At 40.4% G+C, this 20,293-nt stretch overlaps 1 protein-coding gene across 1 annotated transcript in view; it reads left to right on the forward strand.

Moving 5' to 3' along the window:
• The window catches only part of rab27a (RAB27A, member RAS oncogene family), a 29,438-nt gene extending 10,638 nt beyond the window's left edge, over positions 1-18,800 (forward strand). The window contains exons 2-7 of the mRNA XM_080427530.1: positions 3,871-4,038; positions 11,906-11,991; positions 12,899-13,002; positions 16,040-16,163; positions 17,911-18,124; positions 18,172-18,800. Of these exons, the coding sequence (XP_080283656.1) occupies positions 3,886-4,038; positions 11,906-11,991; positions 12,899-13,002; positions 16,040-16,163; positions 17,911-18,124 (681 nt within the window). The 5' untranslated portion in view covers positions 3,871-3,885 and the 3' untranslated portion in view covers positions 18,172-18,800. The remainder of the gene's footprint in view (positions 1-3,870; positions 4,039-11,905; positions 11,992-12,898; positions 13,003-16,039; positions 16,164-17,910; positions 18,125-18,171) is intronic.
• Positions 18,801-20,293: the final 1,493 nt, after the last annotated feature.

Genomic DNA, 20,293 nt, shown 5'->3' on the forward strand with positions numbered 1-20,293 from the left:
ATGTAACATCCAGTCGACTGAATGCATCATTTGACTGAATGCATCATTTGACTGCATTTGTTATTGGAGCCACAGACTCAAATATCATCAGTTCAATTATAGGGCTGTCACGATTAGGTACAAATGTAAGTTGATGATTAATTATCACTCAAATAATTGCGATTAACGATTTAATTGTGTTTCCTTGTCGTTGAAAATGAATGAATGGAACGTTATGAATAAAAAAGACATTTCTGTTTGGCTTTTAGTTTTCGTAAACAAAAGTTGCACAGGGCAGATATGACAAATAACACATATTTAATTACTTAAATTTTGGGACGCGTTTTGAGCTTATAGATCTGCTTTTTTTTACTTTTTTTTAAATATATGATTTTTTTTAACATGGAATTGATTATGACGATTAGGCAAAAATAATTGCGACTATATAAAATAATTGCGATATGACGATTATGTAACAATTGTGACAGGCCTATTCAATTATTTGACTGTTTTCATGACTATCACTATCGGCAATTATACAGCGGATACCTTCAACCTAGCGTTAACTGTTTTGGGCTTGTCGTTACAAGTGTTGTAATTGTTTCATTTTCAAATGTTTCCAAAAACCTTTTTCACACATTTTCAAAAATAGCCGATCTACAAGTTCACAACACGTCGCATTGCAACACAAATCTTTATGTATTGATTTTTTAACAACTTTGCTCAAAGTACAAAAATATATGGGTCAAAAAAATATTGTTAATTGGTCGTATAGGACTTTCCAAAATCGAGACATATTTGGGCTTTACATATTATTAATTTCTTTGGGAAGGGTTTTTATTTCATTTTGTTTGTTGCTGCATCTGTATAATTGTGTTTGTGTATGTACCTGTCCCTTTATTCTACATGTAAAACCTATGCGTTAGTGTAACATTAGGTTACTCACTGAACTAAATTAACGTGAAAAGTTCCTTTTTCATTTCACACTTTCTGTCTCATAGATGTTATCCTTTAGACTATACAACTATGTAATAAGCGTTCAGTCATCGTGTCAATCCGTAATCAACCCCAAAATATGAAGAAAAGTCTTGCCGCTAATCAGGGGGGAAGTTAACTGGGAAGTGACGGTGAGTTGAACTGGTATATCATCACAGTAAAGTGCCAGAACTTAGTAAAGGTGTACTTTACTAAGTATGACTTTACTCTGTAAAGTGTGGGCAGATTGGGGCCCATTCAGATCTGAATAGAAGTACCTGAATGACACACTTGATTACTTGCATCTTGAGTCGGGCTCACATTCTTGCTGCTAGTTTGATCACAGTAGATAAAAAATAAGGTGGTTTGGTGTGAGTGACTTTATGCTTCCTGCTAATGTGTGTGTCAGCATGACGCGGTTCAAATGACATGCAGGAACAGGCTTGCATTTCTATCTACTGTATCTACACTTAATCTCTGCCAGGAGAGGTGTGTGTGTGTGTGTGTGTGTGTGTGTGTGTGTGTGTGTGTGTGTGTGTGTGTGTGTGTGTGTGTGTGTGTGTGTGTGTGTGTGTGTGTGTGTGTGTGTGTGTGTGTGTGTGTGTGTGTGTGTGTGTGTGTGTGTGTGTGTGTGTGTGTGTGTGTGTGTGTGTGTGTGTGTGTGTGTGTGTGTGTGTGTGTGATCGACACACAGTCGATCTCACATAAAACTTGTCTGATCAATATATTTCTTGTGCATGCTGCCAGCGGGCCATGAACCTCAATTCCTGAATATTGTCACATTGGTTACTGGAGACATCTGTCATCTTTGTGAATCACAGCGCAATCGTCTTTGCCTTTTGTTTAGTTTTTTTTCTATTGCTTTGATAACATGTTGACAAAGTCATCATTAAGTTTATACTCCAATACTATTTATACTCCAACATGGAAGTGATGTAGGTTTAGTCTTTCTTTACTAGGGTTGAGTACCGAGAACCGGTACCATACTAGATACCGATGCTACCGTATACTAGTATAGTACCCGAATTGGCACCGTTTTGTAGTGCTGTGTAACGTGTGTGTGATTTAGGCTGCATCTAGAACCAGCACAAAGGCTCTTAAGGAAACCAAGTGTCCCCCTGTAGTACAACATTGTTTAAAAAAAAAAAATCATTCATTTTTTAATTTTTAATCTTTATGGAACAGTATCAGTTCTGGCACCGTTTAACTAACAGTTTAGCAGGGATTTAGTACAACATTGTTCAAATTGGCATTGACCGTTTTTGTATTCTGTTCTGGCACCTTTTGGGCACAGTTTAAAAAATACCGGTTTAGCACCGGCATCGGATAAAACCCGGCCCGTTACCCATCCCTATTCTTTACCACATCAAAGTGTTATGCCCAGTAAATATTTGAAGGATTATAGTGCATAATTCTATAGTATTGAATATACGTACTAGGCCATTCTGTTAAGCCACGGTACTTAATAGTTAGGTATATAGGCCTATAGTTTTTGATAGGGATACGGTAGGCCTACTCGCTATCCCATGCTGTAATATGACCCTCTTTCTTTTACTGTTAACCCATTAAGACAGGGGTCTTCAACGTTTTCTGGTCAAGGACCCCCTAGCTGAGAGAGAGATGAAGCAGGGACCCCCTCTATATTGTATACAATTGTGTTTCAGATTCAACTTTTTTTGTTTACTTGGTCTGCTCTTGTTTCCCTCTACACCAAACACCTCTTTGCCAAAAATAGCAAATCTACAAGCTCACAACGCCTCGCAGTGCGAGGCGTTGTGAGCTTGTAGATCTGCAATCTTTTGGCTAAAGTGGTTCTCAAACGTTTTCATGTCAAGGACCCCCAAAATGTATATGTATTTGGCCGAGGACCCCCATCTCAAAACATTTTGTTCCAGGGACCCCACCAGAAGCAAAGATTTGAGTAACAAATGTTTGCTTGAAAAAATACATATTCAAAGATTTGCACAACATTTTTACGATTTCTCAAAAATAGCAGATATACAAGCTCATAGATGAGCTTGTATATCTGCTATTTTTGAATAGCCGGGTTTGAATAATGGGTTAAATTACAAGAGCCTGATGATGACATAAGAGGACATCGGTGTTGTGAAAGAAGTGTACTATCATACAGAGAGGCATGCGGTGTGGAGTTTTATCATAAAGAAGTGTACTATCATACAGAGAGGCATGCGGTGTGGAGTTTTATCATAAAGAAGTGTACTATCATACAGAGAGGCATGCGGTGTGGAGTTTTATCATAAAGAAGTGTACTATCATACAGAGAGGCATGCGGTGTGGAGTTTTTCTATGCGGGTTGTTTGGGGCTCTTGATTAGGAAATGGGACGTTTTTCTTCTTCCGTGAGTGCTGGCTTTCTTCTTCTCTGCACAAATCAGACAAAATATTGAATCAAACTGATTTAAAATTATTATTTTTTAACCCATTTAAGACCTGAGGCCGATTCTACAAATGCCTTCTAAATCAGTGGAAATTACTAACACTTTCAAGATTTCTCACAAATCGTGGTTGTAGGCCCACAAGCTCGCAGTGAGCTTGTATATCTGCTATTTTTGAGAACCACTGTGGTCCACTGGTGGTAATTGCAAGCACAGTTTTTAATAAATGTTTTTAATTGGTGATTTTTTTCTTTCTATTTTGTGCTAACTTTCCAGCAAGAGAGAAACTGTTGATTCTATTAGCTTGGAAACTCCACCGATGTTGTCATTGGTCAAATGATTACTACTGAGTTGTGCTTGAATTCTTTCTAGTTTAATTTGTGAAGAGACCCTTAGGCTAAATCTCAACATTATAAATGTATTGGCATGTATTAATGACACATATTTAGTTTCAAAGACATTTGAAGAAATGCAGATATTTATTTTCTTTTTTGTTTGTTTTATTTTTGTGTTTGTGTCAGAAATAAGCGTTCACTATGTCTGATGGGGAATATGATTACCTCATCAAATTCCTGGCGCTGGGTGACTCGGGCGTTGGAAAGACCAGCTTCCTCTACCAGTACACAGACGGAAAGTTCAACTCCAAGTTCATCACTACAGTGGGAATAGACTTCAGAGAAAGGAGAGTGGTACGTAACCTCTCTTTACTGAAATTACAAGCCTCACGTTTTTATTTGGGATGTTTTGGAATACTTCTCTTGAGTTAAAAAGAAAAAAAGTTATTTTTCCTGAATGCAGCGTATGTTTTTAATTGTTTGAAATTGCAGCGAGCACGTTTTTTGAAACCCTTAGCAGCGTGACGAGGCGCCTATGAGAGTCTATGCTGTGCTCGCGCGTTCACGTTTGCCGTTATCTGCTTACCGGCGAGAGCTGAAATTATTTTCAACTCTGCCATTTGGATATAGCCTGGAATCCAGACTCATTCGCTCCATTCGTAGGGCTGTCAACGAATATTGGTCTTAAAAGTTGGCAGATATTCGAATATATTCGAATATTATTGGAATATTATTAACACATTGAATGCCAAAAACGGTCCGGACCGTTTTTGAGGATCCAAACGAGAAGTGCCGAAAACGGTCCGGACCGTTTTTGACCCAATTCTATTTTTATACATGTGGGCCACGTGGGGCGCTAAAACGAAACTTTGACATCACCCAAGGAGTTTCTGAGAAGAAGAGGCTGGATCTGGCTCCATGTCAAAAATCCTTCCGGTCGGCGTTTTCAATGTTATCTCCTTGACTAAAAGCTTAATATCTCCATTTCTTTTTAACGTGGTGGAAACGAGCCGTTTTCGATCGGCGATCACGCTGCAATGGAGGATCGCGTTAGAAATATTATTGTTCCAGGCGTTAGTCGGGACCCTCCGCCGTCTCGCACGCACGCTTTGTTTACATGCACTTCCGCGTCGGGGCTTCTACAGCATGAAACGTATAACGCAAGTGGATGGAAGAAATGCAGGCACTCGGCGTATAATATTTTAATAAACCTCTGGCACCCAATGTGTTAATAATAATAATATTATTTTAAAAAAAATCCCGATTTTTTTTTTTTCAACTTTTCTTTTCAACCATAGAAAAAAAGACGTATAGAGTGCTCGGATCCAATAAAACATATCTTTTGTTTGTTTTTATAACTTGATACATTGTTTTTTGTATTGTCCCTGTCAAAAAAAAAAAAAATATATATATATATATATATATATACAGGGGTTGACACTAACACCTGCCCGCCTGCCCGGGGCAGGTAAATAAAATGGTAGGGCAGGTGAAGTTTGCTATCTGGTTGCCCCACGGGCAGGTGCACATTTTGTCTCTCCAGCTCTTTATTATACAGAAAATGCCTTTTCGGGTCAGGATACCAATTTCATCGAATTAGGACAGAGAACTCAGATTAAACAAGTGAAATTGGAAGTGATGACACAAAGAAATGAGCATGTAAAATTGGAACTGGAACATTGGCTGAAATGGTGTCACCTAACTGGAAATGTATTTTCTGTCTATCAAAGAGCTGGAGAGACAGAGAGACCCCTGTTACTGAACAAACACTCTATAGCAATGAGTACTATCAGAATATAGCGCTTTAACCCATAACAAGCCCCTTTTTGTTTTAACCAAAAAATATCACTTACCCTACCTTCAGCCCATAGTCATATTCATAGCTATTTAGATATTTGGCATACATATTGAGGTATGCCATTTTTTATCGTGCAGCCCCATAATTCGCAAGTAGAAAGTAAAAAATAAGTGTTTAATTGAACGGTAATTCAAATTTAACCTATCATTTTATAAAGGACGATTTACTTTTCGGGCAAGTGGGCAAGACCTGTGGGCAAGTAGAAAATGACCTGTACTTGCCCGACGGGCAAGTGCCTCCGAGACCTTAGTGTCAACCCCTGTGTATATATATATATATATATATTTGTTTTTAAATTCGAATATATATTTTTTTATTCGAATATACATATTTTCCCAATATTCGAATAATATTCGAATATTCATTTGACAGCCCTATCTGTTCGGCAGATTTCTTTTTCTCTCACTTCGCTTCGCGGTCTGGAAATCATGCTATTTACGTAGGAGCGGGACAGGCAACCCTGGAGACGTGGCTTCTGATTGGTCTGTGGTGTGGGGGCGGGACCAGAGTGGCTTCCGATGTAAAGGTCCGTGGGCGGGCGGGGCGGGTCAGAGCCTTCCAATGTCAAATTCGAGTCACTTCCTGACTTGCTTTGTGCCGTAACGTAATTGGTGACGTTTGGAAATCCGGCTCAGACAGGATGACAGCCAGACTTTGATTGGATTGATGCTAGCGATTTGACCTGGATATGGCTACCGTGCAGACATATCTTTGGTCACGCCAGGTTGGCAGTGTTGCCAGATTCTGTGAGAGAAACAAGCAAGTTGAAGCAACCAGGTCTAGGAAAACCAGCCCAAAAGAAGCGGCTATCGGCCACATGTGCACTTTAACATATACATCAGCTATTTGAAAATAGCAGATCTACAAGCTCACAACGTGAGCTTGTAGATGTGAGCTTGTAGATTGGCTATTTTCAAATAAAATTGTTCAGGGAAATTATAATAAGCAGATCTGGCAACGGATGGAAGTGGTTAAAAATCGGGACACAGCCGGTGTATATTTGCCGTCTGATACCAACGTCGTTGTACACTAGGGGTGTGCCGATACACTAATTTCACCAAACGATACGATACGATATTTGGCTCACAACTTCGATACGATTTCGATACGATACGCACCTTTTTATTATGAAAATATATGGGGGAGAGAAAATGCAAAAAATAATTCTGTTTTTGCATTATTCAGACGCAAACTTGTAGCTTTTCAGCTACAATAGCCGTTTTGAATCCAAATAGGGCATTAGTGTATATATATACTAATATACTGACCCGAAAAAAAAACATGTTGTCACCCTTTTCACCTCGGGGCTGTTTTCAAGCCTGATAATTATTATTGTAAAAAAAAAAAAGAAAAAAGAAAAAAAAAATCCGATTTCTTTTCCCCAAAACGATACATATCGTCACGAAAACGTATCGCGATATATCGCGGGACGATATATCGGCACACCCCTATTGTACACTGATGTCACATAACCGGAAATGGCAGATCTACAAGCTCATGACGTGCTGCAGGCTAGCACACTGCGTTGTGAGCTTGGGGAACGCTGGTATTTCTGGCGTGTGACACTATACTTTACTGTGGATTAAAGGTCCCAGTCGCCACGACTGACTTCAAGTCATTTGGATTCCACAGACCAGGGGTCTTCAACGTTTTCAGGCCAAGGACCCCCTGGCTGAGAGCGAGATAAAGCAGGGACCCCCCCATTATATATTGTATCAAATATTTATTTTTCCATAGATTTCATAGGCAGCTTCATAGACTTGTTTCACAGCACTATCACGTTGGATTCATGTTTAATGTGTATTTCCAGACATGTAACCATGCACTTAAACAATACTTAATAAACCTGACCTTTCACTCTGTACTTAGTCTGCTCTTTTTTCCCCCCTTTACCAACCACTTTGCCGAAAATAGTAGATCTACAAGCTCTCAACGCCTCGCAGCGCGAGGCGTTGTGTGCTTGTAGATCTGCTATTTTTGGCTAAAGTTCTCCTCAGCATAGGGATGCTTGGTTGAAGTGGTTAATGTAAAAATCGCACAAAGATTTGGCGGACCCCTTGTAGTAACTCTGAGGACCCCCTAGGGGTCCCGGACCCCCTGTTGAAGACCCCTGCATTGAGAGCTACTGTAGATTGGCTATTTATTTTTTATTTTTTAAAGATTAGAGTATTTGAAGAAACTAGCAACATGTTCCAGAAGCATCTTCCATAAAACCCTAATGGTCTGGGGGGTTAAAGCCCCAATCTGTGATTTCTTCACCTGGTTGGCAGTATGTAGAACCAGTGTTGATTTTGACAGCAGATCTAGTTTTAGTCTTTTTGAATACAATTCCATTTAGTTTTAGTCATATTTTAGTCATCTGAAATGCTTTAGTTTTAGTCGACTAAATATCATAAGATTACAGTCGACTAAATCTACAGTTGATGTAGTCGACTAACATGTATGTTGGCGGTGCCTTGATGGCGTCGTAATGACTGATTTTATACTTGGTTGCATGCTGAAAATAGCAGATCTACAAGCTCAAGAGCTTGTAGATCTGCTATTTTCAGAGCGCAACACCCGAGCGCAAACAAACATGAAATGACTTGTCTTTTAGTTCTACTGGATCTCTTCTCCACTAGATCCCTCACTAACATTTTTGTCTAGTTTTTATTTGTTGACGAAATTGTCAATATATTTAGTCTTAGTTTTAGTCATCATAGCTTAGTTTCATTTGGTTTTCGTCAGTGAAAAAAGGTAATCGACAAACATTTTTCGTCATAGTTCTAGTATACGAAATCAACACTGTGTAGAACAGCAGGGACAATAGTACTAAAATATCATAATCTTACATATTGTATTCATTGTTTAGCAATCAGCGCTAGTGTGTGTGTGTGTGTGTGTGGGGGGGGGGGGGAGGGGGGGCGCTCCTTTGACACTGTTTCACAAAATCACATAATGGGACTTGGCCATACACATTTTTTTTCAGTGGTGATCTTTTATTTAGCTTTAATCCCATGTGTACAATGGAGTATATAAATTAATTAAGCATATTACACTCTTGCTGCCTGCTGGTGTGCTTTGATGCGAACAGCAGCACGCTGTGGCAGTCTTAACTGCCTTAACTTACACTCTATCCGTTAAGTAGGACTCTTGCAACAGAGGATTATACTATGCTGCTGAACAAAGGAATGAGGAAGGAAGGGAAAAAGACGTGTTAGGAGGATGGATGACTAATGGTGTGTAACAGCAGCACCCTCCTTAAGAACAAACACTTCATACCTTATTGGCAAACACACAGTAGTCACTCAGTATACATTTATATACTGTGCAACACTACTGTATACCGCCACTGTTTCCCAAACGGTGGGTCGGCACCAGGGCAGGAATTCCAGGGAAGCCACGAAGGCCCCATGGCCGCCGATGACCCTCAGTTTGGCCTTAAGAAAAATGTCAAAAAAAATGTCATGCCCTGAGTCCACAGTGGCCTTAATGCCCCAGCTGACTGACTGTACCACTTTGTCCTCTGTCTCTTTCTTATCAATATGTAGACCCCAGTGTCTCTTTCTTATCAATATGTAGACCCCAGTGTCTCTTTCTTATCAATATGTAGACAGCAGTGTCTCTTTCTTGTCAATATGTAGACCCCAGTGTCTCTTTCTTATCAATATGTAGACACCAGTGTCTCTTTCTTATCAATATGTAGACCCCAGTGTCTCTTTCTTATCAATATGTAGACCCCAGTGTCTCTTTCTTATCAATATGTAGACCCCAGTGTCTCTTTCTTATCAATATGTAGACACCAGTGTCTCTTTCTTATCAATATGTAGACACCAGTGTCTCTTTCTTATCAATATGTAGACACCAGTGTCTCTTTCTTGTCAATATGTAGACACCAGTGTCTCTTTCTTGTCAATATGTAGACACCAGTGTCTCTTTCTTATCAATATGTAGACACCAGTGTCTCTTTCTTATCAATATGTAGACCCCAGTGTCTCTTTCTTTATCAATATGTAGACCCCAGTGTCTCTTTCTTTATCAATATGTAGACCCCAGTGTCTCTTTCTTGTCAATATTTAGACACCAGTGTCTCTTTCTTATCAATACTAGACCATACCCGTGGGGGGATATGCGCACATGATCTGGCAACCCTCTCTTTCTTGTCAATATGTAGACACCAGTGTCTCTTCGGGCCTGGTCGGGACGCATGTTTGGGTCGCGGAATTCTTTTGGGGGGGTCGTGAGTAAACGTCCCCTTTTTTATTTTCCTACGTTTAAAAAAAAATATATATATATATATATATATATAAATATAAATTATGATTTCAAAAGATAACTTTTTTTTTAACAAAACAATTACACACTTTAATCAATTAAAAACAATTGCAACATTTTTCAAAAGGATTTTCATAAGTAAAATAAGTTGAAAATAACTAGTGAAAACGGGTGAAAATAGCAGATCTACAAGCTCACAAAGCGGCACAAACCGACTAACCACCGCCGTATACCGTATATCAGCACTCCTTCTACAGCGCTGCCACCCAGGTATGGAATAGCCTAACTAACCCCTTCCCTCAAAAAGTGCAGTTCGCAGGGCTCTCTTAAAACAGCCCTGAATTTATTTTTTCAGGAGGCCAAAAAAGGAGGTAGCACTATTTTCCCGTTAGACAGACGACCCCCGACTTGGCCAAAAAACAATTAAAATCATTTTTGGCCCGACTAGATTCGACTAAGAGACACGCAGTCGACTCGGACCCCCCGCGACTAACCAGTCGACTTAGTCGAGGTCAGGCCTGCTACATACTGGTAGCACCGAGGTTTTGAAATGTTTTTATACCGAGACCCTGATTTATGGGAGGAATATTCTGGAGACTGCACGCTTGATTTATAGTGCAATTTCAAAGTTGAAATGTAAAGCCTATTTTAAATAATAAAGCATACATTGGTCGGCTTGAGTAGGAATAGTTATCGGAAAATACATTTACAATGCTGCAATCCCTTTTGATGCATACAATATATAAATAAACCAGTTCCACTGAAAGCTAATTTAAACATGTTTTAAGTTTTAGCTGTGAAACTTTACTCATAAAAACCCATAAAATTGCTCCGGGCCTGACCCACTGTTTGGGAAACTGATCCACAGTATTCACTGTGTGGAACCTCTTAGCTAGTTTTTCATTGTTAAAACCTATAAAACCTGAAATGTTATCCTGTACCACAAATTGAGGGTTTTCCCTTGACCACAAAGGGTTAAGGTGACAGCAAATGCAGTCACACAGTGTCTTTGGGACATAAATGTCACTTGAGCTGTCATGGAACATTGGCAATAGTTTAAGGGATATTTAACTTTCAAACATGTTTGGGGTAATTTTAACGTCTACTCAAGATTTTGTGAACCACAGGCAGTTTTGACGTTGCTTGATTCAGTATTTAGATATTTGATATTCATTTTATCAGACACGCCCCCTTCCTATACAAACCCATTGTAACTTCAAACTCCATTTTAACCATGATGGATTCATCGAAAACACATGTCCTTGGTTCTGGTGACTGATATTGTCATTCTAATGAGTGAGGGGCTGTGTTTTTCCAATTACTTTTTTCATTTATTTAATTTCTATTTTTAATTTAATTTAAAAAAATCATCTTCCCCCAAAAATATGAAAAATAAATGAAAAAAGTAATTGGAAAAACACAGCCCCTCACTCATTAGAATGACAATATCAGTCACCAGAATCAAGGACGGGTATATCTAAATACTGAATTAAGCAACTTAAAAACTGTCAGTGGTGTTCACAAAAGCCTGAGTAGACGTTTAAAATGACCCCAAACATGTTTGAAAGTGAAATATCCCTTTTAATGCTTCTGTCACTATAACCATCACAGATATTGCTTAATAGCATGGCTCTGTTTTGCCATTGACTGTAATCTCGACGGCAGTTGAGCAGGTTGTGTGTGTGATTCCACAGTCTGCATTTAAACAGAAGGAAGTGGTGACACACAGGCAGCTCTTGTTGCAAAGAGCAGAATCTACGCTAGAATCTTGAATCTGTGAAGCATTAAGTGGATCGTAGCCCCTGCAAGTATGACACGAGACAGGAAAAACTAAACCACCGTCTAATAGGTTTACAGTAATGCCATATAGTCTTATGTCGGGTGGAAGCCAAAATTCGAATAAAAAAGTGGCAAAAGTAGCAGACATCGAGCTTGCAGATCTGACAATTCAATATAGCATTCAATACAACATATATGCATCAAAAAACGTTTTCCCCCCCATACAGCATGAGCAAAGCACCGCTGCTGTGGAGTATAAAGAATATACATTTTATGTGTGAATGCCTATACATAATATACATGCCCCTTGTATCCCCTTGTCACACCCAGGTATACAAATCTAGTGGTCCAGATGGAACCACAGGCAAAGGACAGAAGATTCATATCCAGCTGTGGGACACGGCTGGACAGGAGAGGTACAACCACGATGTTTCTCATTAAGAGGGCGCTTTCCCCCTGGGTCACGGCGTTATTGTTTGTATTGGATCTCCCAATAGGTTCTCAAACTATACTTTAACTATATCTTTTTTTTTTAAAGCAAAAATTTTTAACTCAAATCTTTGCTTCTGGGGGTCCCTGGAACAAAATATTTTGAGATGGGGAGGGGGGGGGTCCGTGGTCAAATACATATCATTGTGGGGGTCCTTGACATAAAAAGGTTTGAGAACCACTGATATAGTAACATAAGTTTTTCAGAAAACTGTTTAGATTTAGAAGACATTTGTAGAATCGGCCTCAGGTCTTAGATGTAGGGTAAGTGATATTTTTTGGTTAATACAAAAAACTTTATGTTAATAGGTTACCGTTAAAGCACTATATTGTGATAGTAATCATTGTATATAGAGTGTTTGTTCAGTAACAGGAGTCTCCATGTCTCTCCAGCTCTTTAATAAACAGAAAATAAATGTTCAGGTAGGTGACATCATTTCAGCCAATCAGGAGAGAGTACCCATTTATCAGCTTCATTTTTATAGTGTTCCAGTTCCAATGTTGTGTCAGCTCATTTCTTTGTTTTATCACTTCCATTTTCACTTGTTTAATCTGTATCCTGTCTTGAGTTCTCTATCCTGATTGGATAAAATTGGTATCCTGTCCTGAAAATGCATTTTCTGTTTAATAAAGAGCCTTTTTAATGGAGACTCCTGTTACTGAACAAACACTCTATAGCAATGAGTACTATCAGAATATAGAGCTATTTAACACGTATTTTAACCAAAGAAAATCACTTACCCTACTGTACCTTCAATGGGTTACAAAATGTTTTCATTCATAATGAATCAGATCTTGACTCATGGTGAGGTTGATGTTTTGGTGTCTTTTTAGATTTCGCAGTTTGACCACAGCGTTCTTCAGGGATGCCATGGGTTTCCTGCTGCTCTTTGACCTCACAAATGAGCAGAGTTTTCTCAACGTCAGAAACTGGATGAGTAAGGCCTTTTATTTATGTGTTTCTCTGTTTGTTTATTTACCCATTAAAACCGGGAAAGCATTTTAGCTTTACATATAGCAAACATGTTTTTCAGAAAACTCTTAGGATTTAGAACACTGGTTTAGAACAGTAGTTCTCAAAAATAGCAGATATACAAGCTCACAGCATGTCACTTTGTGCTGCGCTGCAAGCTTGTACATCTGATATTTTTGAACATTTTTGAAAAAAAGTGTTTGAAAAAGTTTGAATAATTTAGATTTTTTTTTTAACACAAATCTTCTCTTTAGGGGGGTCCCTGGCACAAAGCATTTTCAGATGGGGGTCCGCAGCCAAATGCATATCAATTTGGGGGTCCCTTGGCACAAACAAGTTTGAGAACTACTGATTTAGAAGTCATTTGTAGAATGGGCCTCAGGTCTTCGTGAACATATGCCTAACTTAGCCGATCTACAAGCTCTCAACGTGAGGAGGACGCGTTGGGAGCTTCTTTATCTGCTATTTTCGGTGAAGAGATTTGGTGTAGAGTGGGGGGGAAAGAGCGGACCAAGTACAGAGCCGACCCCAGTCAACCAAGTATTTGTTTACGTATAGAGCAGTGGTTTTCAACCAGTGGTCCTTGGGGGGGTACCGGGGGTCCCTAGCAAAATTAGTTAACATGGCGAGTGCCGCGCTATGAGCTTGTAGATCTGCTATTTTTGAAAAATCTTGAAAATGTGTGCAAATCTTTGAATGTATATTTTTTTAAAGCAAAGATTTTTAACTCAAATCTTTGCTTCTGGGTGGTCCCTGGCACAAAGCATTTTCAGATGGGGGTCCACGGCCAAATGTATATTCATTTAGGGGTCCTTGGCATGGAAAAGGTTGAAATTATAGTAAGTGCCTTTGCGAGAATTCTATGTGCAATTGTTCATTTCTGGGGTAGTCTGACCCACTGGTTCCCAAAGGTGGGACGCGCTGTGAGCTTGTAGATCTGCTACGAGCTCTTTTTGAACATTTTAGAAAAATGTCAAATGTTGAATAAGTGTTCGATTTTTTTTTAATTATTACAATTACATAAATCTCATCATATCAATTTGGGGGTCCTCGACACAAAAACGTTTAAAAACCACTGGTCTAACCACTGTTGCCTTACCAGATGACTGCAGAAATTAATTTTTACATGAGCTGTTGTCAAGGCTTCAGAGTATGTTTTACCCCCTGTCCGTCCGTCCGTCCGTCCGTCCGTCCGTGTGTGTCCGTGTCTGTGTTCGTCCGTGTGTCCGTCTGTGTGTGAGCGGCTAATCTCCGGCACCGTTGGCCCGCTCGCTCCGAAACGGTGCACACAACGGTTTCCACATAGCCCTGTTATAGCGCCACCAGGAGGCCGATTTGTGCAAAACCCATTTACTCCTACAGATACATCCAAACGTCATGCAAATCGGTACACAGTATGTCTATAGTCATGTGATCAATACGGATCTGTCCGATTTTCCATATTCCATCCTGATTGGCTAAGGTTGGCTTCCAAAGTTTGCAGGATTGGTCCGTTTTGAACAAAATGCCTCAAATCATGAACGCAGCGTGCGATTTCCGTGAATTTTCACACGCACATTCCCACTAGGCCGAGGAAGAAATGCCACCCTTTTCACATTGGCCTGTTATAGCGCCACCAGCAGGTCTAATTTAGCAAAACACATTTTTGGAACAAAATGCCTCAAATCATGAATGCAGTGTCCGATTGCTGTGAAAGAATAATAATTATAATAAACTTTATTTGTATAGCACCTTTCATGACATGAAATGCAGCTCAAAGTGCTTTACAGAGCAAGAATACAATAACAGTTAGAACCAATTTAACAATAAAGCAAACAAAAATTAAATAAAATAAAAGCAAAGGCATAAAACAACACTAAAATAGGCAATACAGTGAGGAATTAAAAATCAACCAAAGAATCAGCTAAAAGCAAGAGTGAAGTAATAGGTCTTGAGCTGTGCTTTAAAGCTATCGACAGAGGCTGCCTGTCTTAAGTGTAATGGGAGTTTATTCCACACTGTCGGTCCGTAAAAGCAGAATGCTGCTACACCGTATTTTTTATATGTCATTGTAGGCACCTCGAGCAGGTCAGCACTTGAAGACCTGAGGGCCTGACACCTTTTTCACATTGGCCTATTATAGCGCCACCAGGAGGCCACAATAACCTACCTGACCTGGCGGAGACGCACCTTTTCTAGTTCCATTTGTGTTGACAGAATGCTCTGTCAAGTAGAGACTGACTGCTAGGTACCTCAGTGTATGTGTTGAAGTGAAGAGTTAATGCTTCTGTTGGCACGATTTAGGTGCATTTCATGTCATTTCCCTGGTCCCTGCTTAACGTAAACAACCCCTTGGTTATGGAGGGATTTCATGCTGAATAACGGAAAAATATGACTTTACTGGAAGAGGACTCACACAAAATGCTAAGAGAGCAGAGTCAAAATCAATCAAAATCCTGTTGCTATGTTTATAGCAACAGGATTTTAAGTTAGGATTCAGAAGCCGTTTTGAACACAGTGTGTGCCAAAACCGTAAATCTACGGTTTTGTAAATAGTCACATTGAGTGCCAAAACCGTAGATCTACGTGAAGAGATTTATTTATTTATTTTTCCACGTGGGGCGCTCTAAGCAACTTTGGGATCATCCAAGGAGTCTCTAGGAAGGAGAGGCCGGATGTGGATCCATGTCCCATTAAAACTCCTTGACAAAAAGCTTCATATCTCCATTTCTTTTTTAACGTGGTGGAAACGAGCCGTTTCCGATAGCCTTCGCTCTGCAATGGAGGATCGCGTTAGAAATATTATTGTTCCAGGCGTTAGTCGGGACCCTCGACCATCGTGCACGCAGCTTTTGTTTACATCTGCGTCCACCTCGTGGCGTCTACAGCCCGTAAACAGCGCGGCGTAAACGGTAAGAATGCTGGCACCAGACGAACCCTGTTTTAATAAACCTCTGGCACCCCAAGTGTTAAAATGGGCCTCAGGTCTAAATGTGTTTTGAACTGGTTGTGTGTTTTTCCAGGCCAGTTGCAGGTCCATGCGTACTGCGAGAATCCAGACGTCATCCTCTGTGGTAATAAGTGTGACCTGGCAGAGCAGAGGGCAGTCAGCGAGACGGAGGCTCGCGAGCTGGCAGAGAAGTATGGGTAGGTACCCGTTTTATATGGGTAGGTACCCGTTTTACCTCCATCAACCTCTCTCTGATGGACGGAGTGTTGATTTTGACAGCAATTTTTGATCTAGAGACAACGATATACTGTATAGATCAGTGGCTCTCAACCTGGGGGTCCCCACTTGATTTTGGGGGGGGTCCCCAGATGACAGTGAAGTGACAATGACGTGTTTGACGTGTTTTTGAAAAAAAAGTACAAAAAACGTTCAGAACCCAAGATATCATGATCTGAAGATTTGTTGCTCGTGTTATTTTCAACATCAGACAATTAATGTCAACGAGGTCGCGATGACCTCGTCGACATTTTGTGAAACCACACAGTATAACCCTCAGTGATTAGCAACCACCAGGGGATCGATCATACTGGAGATAAATATTCTGTGACTACTTGAAAAATCTAAGATAAATTGAAAAATCTCTGTCACTGGGACAACACAGCCAGGAATAAGTCTGGCACAAGGTAATACCTTTAAAAAAATAAGAATTGAAAAAAGACAAACATTTGGCCAAATTGTCAAATAATATAAGAAAGAGGCAAACATTTTGAAGATAGCCGATCTACAAGCTCACAACGCCTCGCGTTGCGAGGCGTTGTGAGTTTGTAGATCGGCTATTTTCACAATATTTATCTGTGGAACCGAGTCAAACTAAATCTAACGCCTACAATTCCAAGTGCTTGTCAGGTTGGGGGGGTCCCCAGTTCAAATATGATTATTTTTGGGGAGTCGTGCCCTAAAAAGCTTGAGAACCACTGGCATAGACTGACTGATTGATTGATTATTCTACAGATAGACGGATAGATACATAGATGGATAAAAGTATGGCTAGGTGTCCGTCTCCAAACCTCTCCCTGTTGTTAACATTTGCCAAGAGGGCCGTGGCTGTGCGTGTCCTGTTTGCCCCGGGCCGTGTGGCTGTGCGTGTCCTGTTTGCCCTGGTCCGTGCGGGCAGAGTGTTGGGACTGGATTGGTCCTCCTCGAAAGGCAAATATTTATACGCCTCTGTGAAATATCCTGCTCCCTCCCGAGAGCTACAGTACTGGACACACCTGTAGAGCTACAGTACTGGACACACCTGTAGAGCTACAGTACTGGACACACCTGTAATGAATACAGACGGAATTTTTACTTCACCTGTTTGTTGGAGGCCTCAACACATGTTTGTAAAAGTCTTAACCCATTAAGACCTGGAACGCATCTGTGTCATTTTTCTATTTGAGCTAAAAAGCATTATTTTGCACTTTGGCTATTCAAAAATAGCAGATATACAAGCTCGTAGCTTGTAGATCTGCCTTTTTTGAAAAATCATTTTTGCAAATCATTTTTTTTAAAGCGAACATTTGTAACTCAAATCTTTGCGTCTGGGGGTCTCTGTAACAAAATATTTTGAGATGGGGGGGGGGGGGGGGGGTCCAAATACATATCATTTTGGGTGGTCCTTGACATGAAAAAGATGGAGAACCACTGATATTATCGCAACATACGTTTTTTTCAGAAAACTGTTAGGATTTAGAAAACATTTGTGTACATATACTTTCAAAGATTTGCACATATTTTCACGATAAAAAAATATATAGCAGATATACAAGCTTATAGCTTGTATATCTGCTATTTTCTTAATAGCCAAATAAATAAAAAAATGACACAGATGCTGTCCCGGTCTTAATGGATGTTAAACACTGGTTTCATCATCATTTCCCCCCTTTCTTTCTCTCGTCTCAGAATCCCCTATTTCGAGACGAGCGCGGCGAACGGGCAGAACGTCATCCGCTCCGTGGACGTGCTGCTGGACCTCATCATGAAGCGGATGGAGCGCTGCGTGGACAAGTCCTGGATCCCCGACGGGACGGTCCGCGGGGGGGGCGGAGCCAACGGGACCGGCGGCGGCAACCCCGACCTCGCCGAGGCCTCGGACAGGAGCAAATGTGCATGTTAGGATCATGTTAGCATCATGTTAGCATCCTGTTAGCATCATGTTAGCATCATGTTAGGATCATGTTAGCATCATGTTAGCATCATGTTAGCATCCTGTTAGCATCATGTTAGCATCATGTTAGGATCATGTTAGCATCATGTTAGCATCCTGTTAGCATCATGTTAGCATCATGTTAGCATCATGTTAGCATCATGTTGGCATCATGTTAGGATCATGTTAGCATCATGTTAGCATCCTGTTAGCATCATGTTAGCATCATGTTAGCATCATGTTAGCATCATGTTGGCATCATGTTAGCATCATGTTAGCATCATGTTAGCATCATGTTAGCATCATGTTAGCATCATGTTAGCATCATGTTGGCATCATGTTAGCATCATGTTAGCATCATGTTAGGATCATGTTAGGATCAACGGCAACCGGTCGCTGGTTATCTGCTGGTTTTTTTTTTTTCTTCCTTCAGTGATATATTTGGTGAGATACGCGGGGGCTTGCGTCCGGAATAGGCTCTCTGCACAGCAGCCATATTGGAAAGAAATTGGGCCTCTTCCTAACTTCCTTCACAGGTGTTACCAATGACACTAATGAAGGCTCTGTTCCATTTCGTGTGGCACAGTGGTTCTCAAACCTTTTTAACTCATTTCCCGCCATGGACGCATAAAGTCGTTCTATTAAATAGTCCACTTGCCCGCCAAGACGCGTAAAGTCGTTCTATTCGAAAGATTTGGCACGCTGTTTTAGGCACCGTAACACAGCTCTGTGATGATCCATCGTCACTCAGAGAAGAAGTATGTGGATGTGACATCATTCCAAAAAACGTCACATCCATCCCCCCTGACTATGGGATTTTCTGAAAAACACCTCTTACACTCCCAGAGTTACATACCTTTTTTTTTTAAAGGGGACATTTAGAACTTTACCCCCAAGGAACCATGAGGGTCCCTGGACCACACTTTGAGACCCACTGGTGTAGCAGAGTGTTTCCAGTGAGTCAACCTCTGTCTGACCAGAATGGAGCAGAGCCTTCATTAGTATCATTGGAAACAGATCGAGAACCACTGATATTATAGCAACATAAGTTTTTCTCAGAAAACTGTTTTAGAAAACATTTATAGTATATGTGTACATATATATTCAGAAGATTTGCACACATTTTCACGAAATGTTTTAAAAAATATGCAGATCTACAAGCTCATAGCTTGTAGATCTGCTATTTTTGGCGAATGTTCCCCCCAGAATAGGGATGCTCGGGGGGTTCAAGTGGTTAACAAAAGTGGCATTTTAAGTTTTAAGCATATTTGGATTACCACGATCGCAATAATTTCTGCCACAATAATCGTGACGTGTAATTTTCATGTCGTCCCGTCCCTTACGGTAGCTTCATAACAATCTTAATGGTATTTTTCCACATACTTCTGTGAGCCTCTCTGCATAGTGCATACACAACAGTAGGTTTCATTTCAGATGGACCGGGCGGAATGTTAGGAAAAGTGCCCCATCTTGTGACAAAGCGGGGGTACTACACGCGCAGGTTCCTATTTCATCACTGTGTCGTAGAGCAGTGGTTTTCAACCTTTTTTCATGCCAAGGACCCCTACATTGATATACATTTGGCCACAGACCCCCATTTGAAAATGTTTTGTGCCAGGGACCCCCCAGAAGCAAAGATATCAGTACATTTTCCCTTTAAAAAAAATACAAATATTCGAAGATATGCACACTTTTTCAAGGATTTTCAAAAATAGCAGATCTACAAGCTCATAGCGCGGCACTCTGTGCCGCGCTATGAGCTTGTAGATCTGCTATTTTTTGAATAGCCCAAAGCTAAGTGGTTAAAATGATTGTGACGCTATTAACTAATCTCGCTGGGGAGACCCCCCTGGTACTCCCCTCAAGGACCACTGGTGGTCCCCGGACCACTGGTTGAGAACCACTGTTGTAGACAGAGCAGTTTAAACCTCGTTTATGGGACGCGTTCTCGCTTTCAACAACTTAAGTACGTTCTACGCTCGTTTTACCCATTTATACCCGAGGGCCATTCTGAGACCGTCTTCTGAAAAGCGTCGTTCTTTTAAATAAATACAAAATGATAATTATGTTTGCTGTAATCATTTATAAATCATCTCTGCTGGGTGGGACGTCCAAAAGTGTTACTTTTCAGGATTCAAA

The sequence above is a fragment of the Gymnoscopelus braueri genome, assembly GCF_963280865.1.
Source record: "Gymnoscopelus braueri genome assembly, chromosome: 1".
NCBI classification, from domain to species: domain Eukaryota; kingdom Metazoa; phylum Chordata; class Actinopteri; order Myctophiformes; family Myctophidae; genus Gymnoscopelus; species Gymnoscopelus braueri.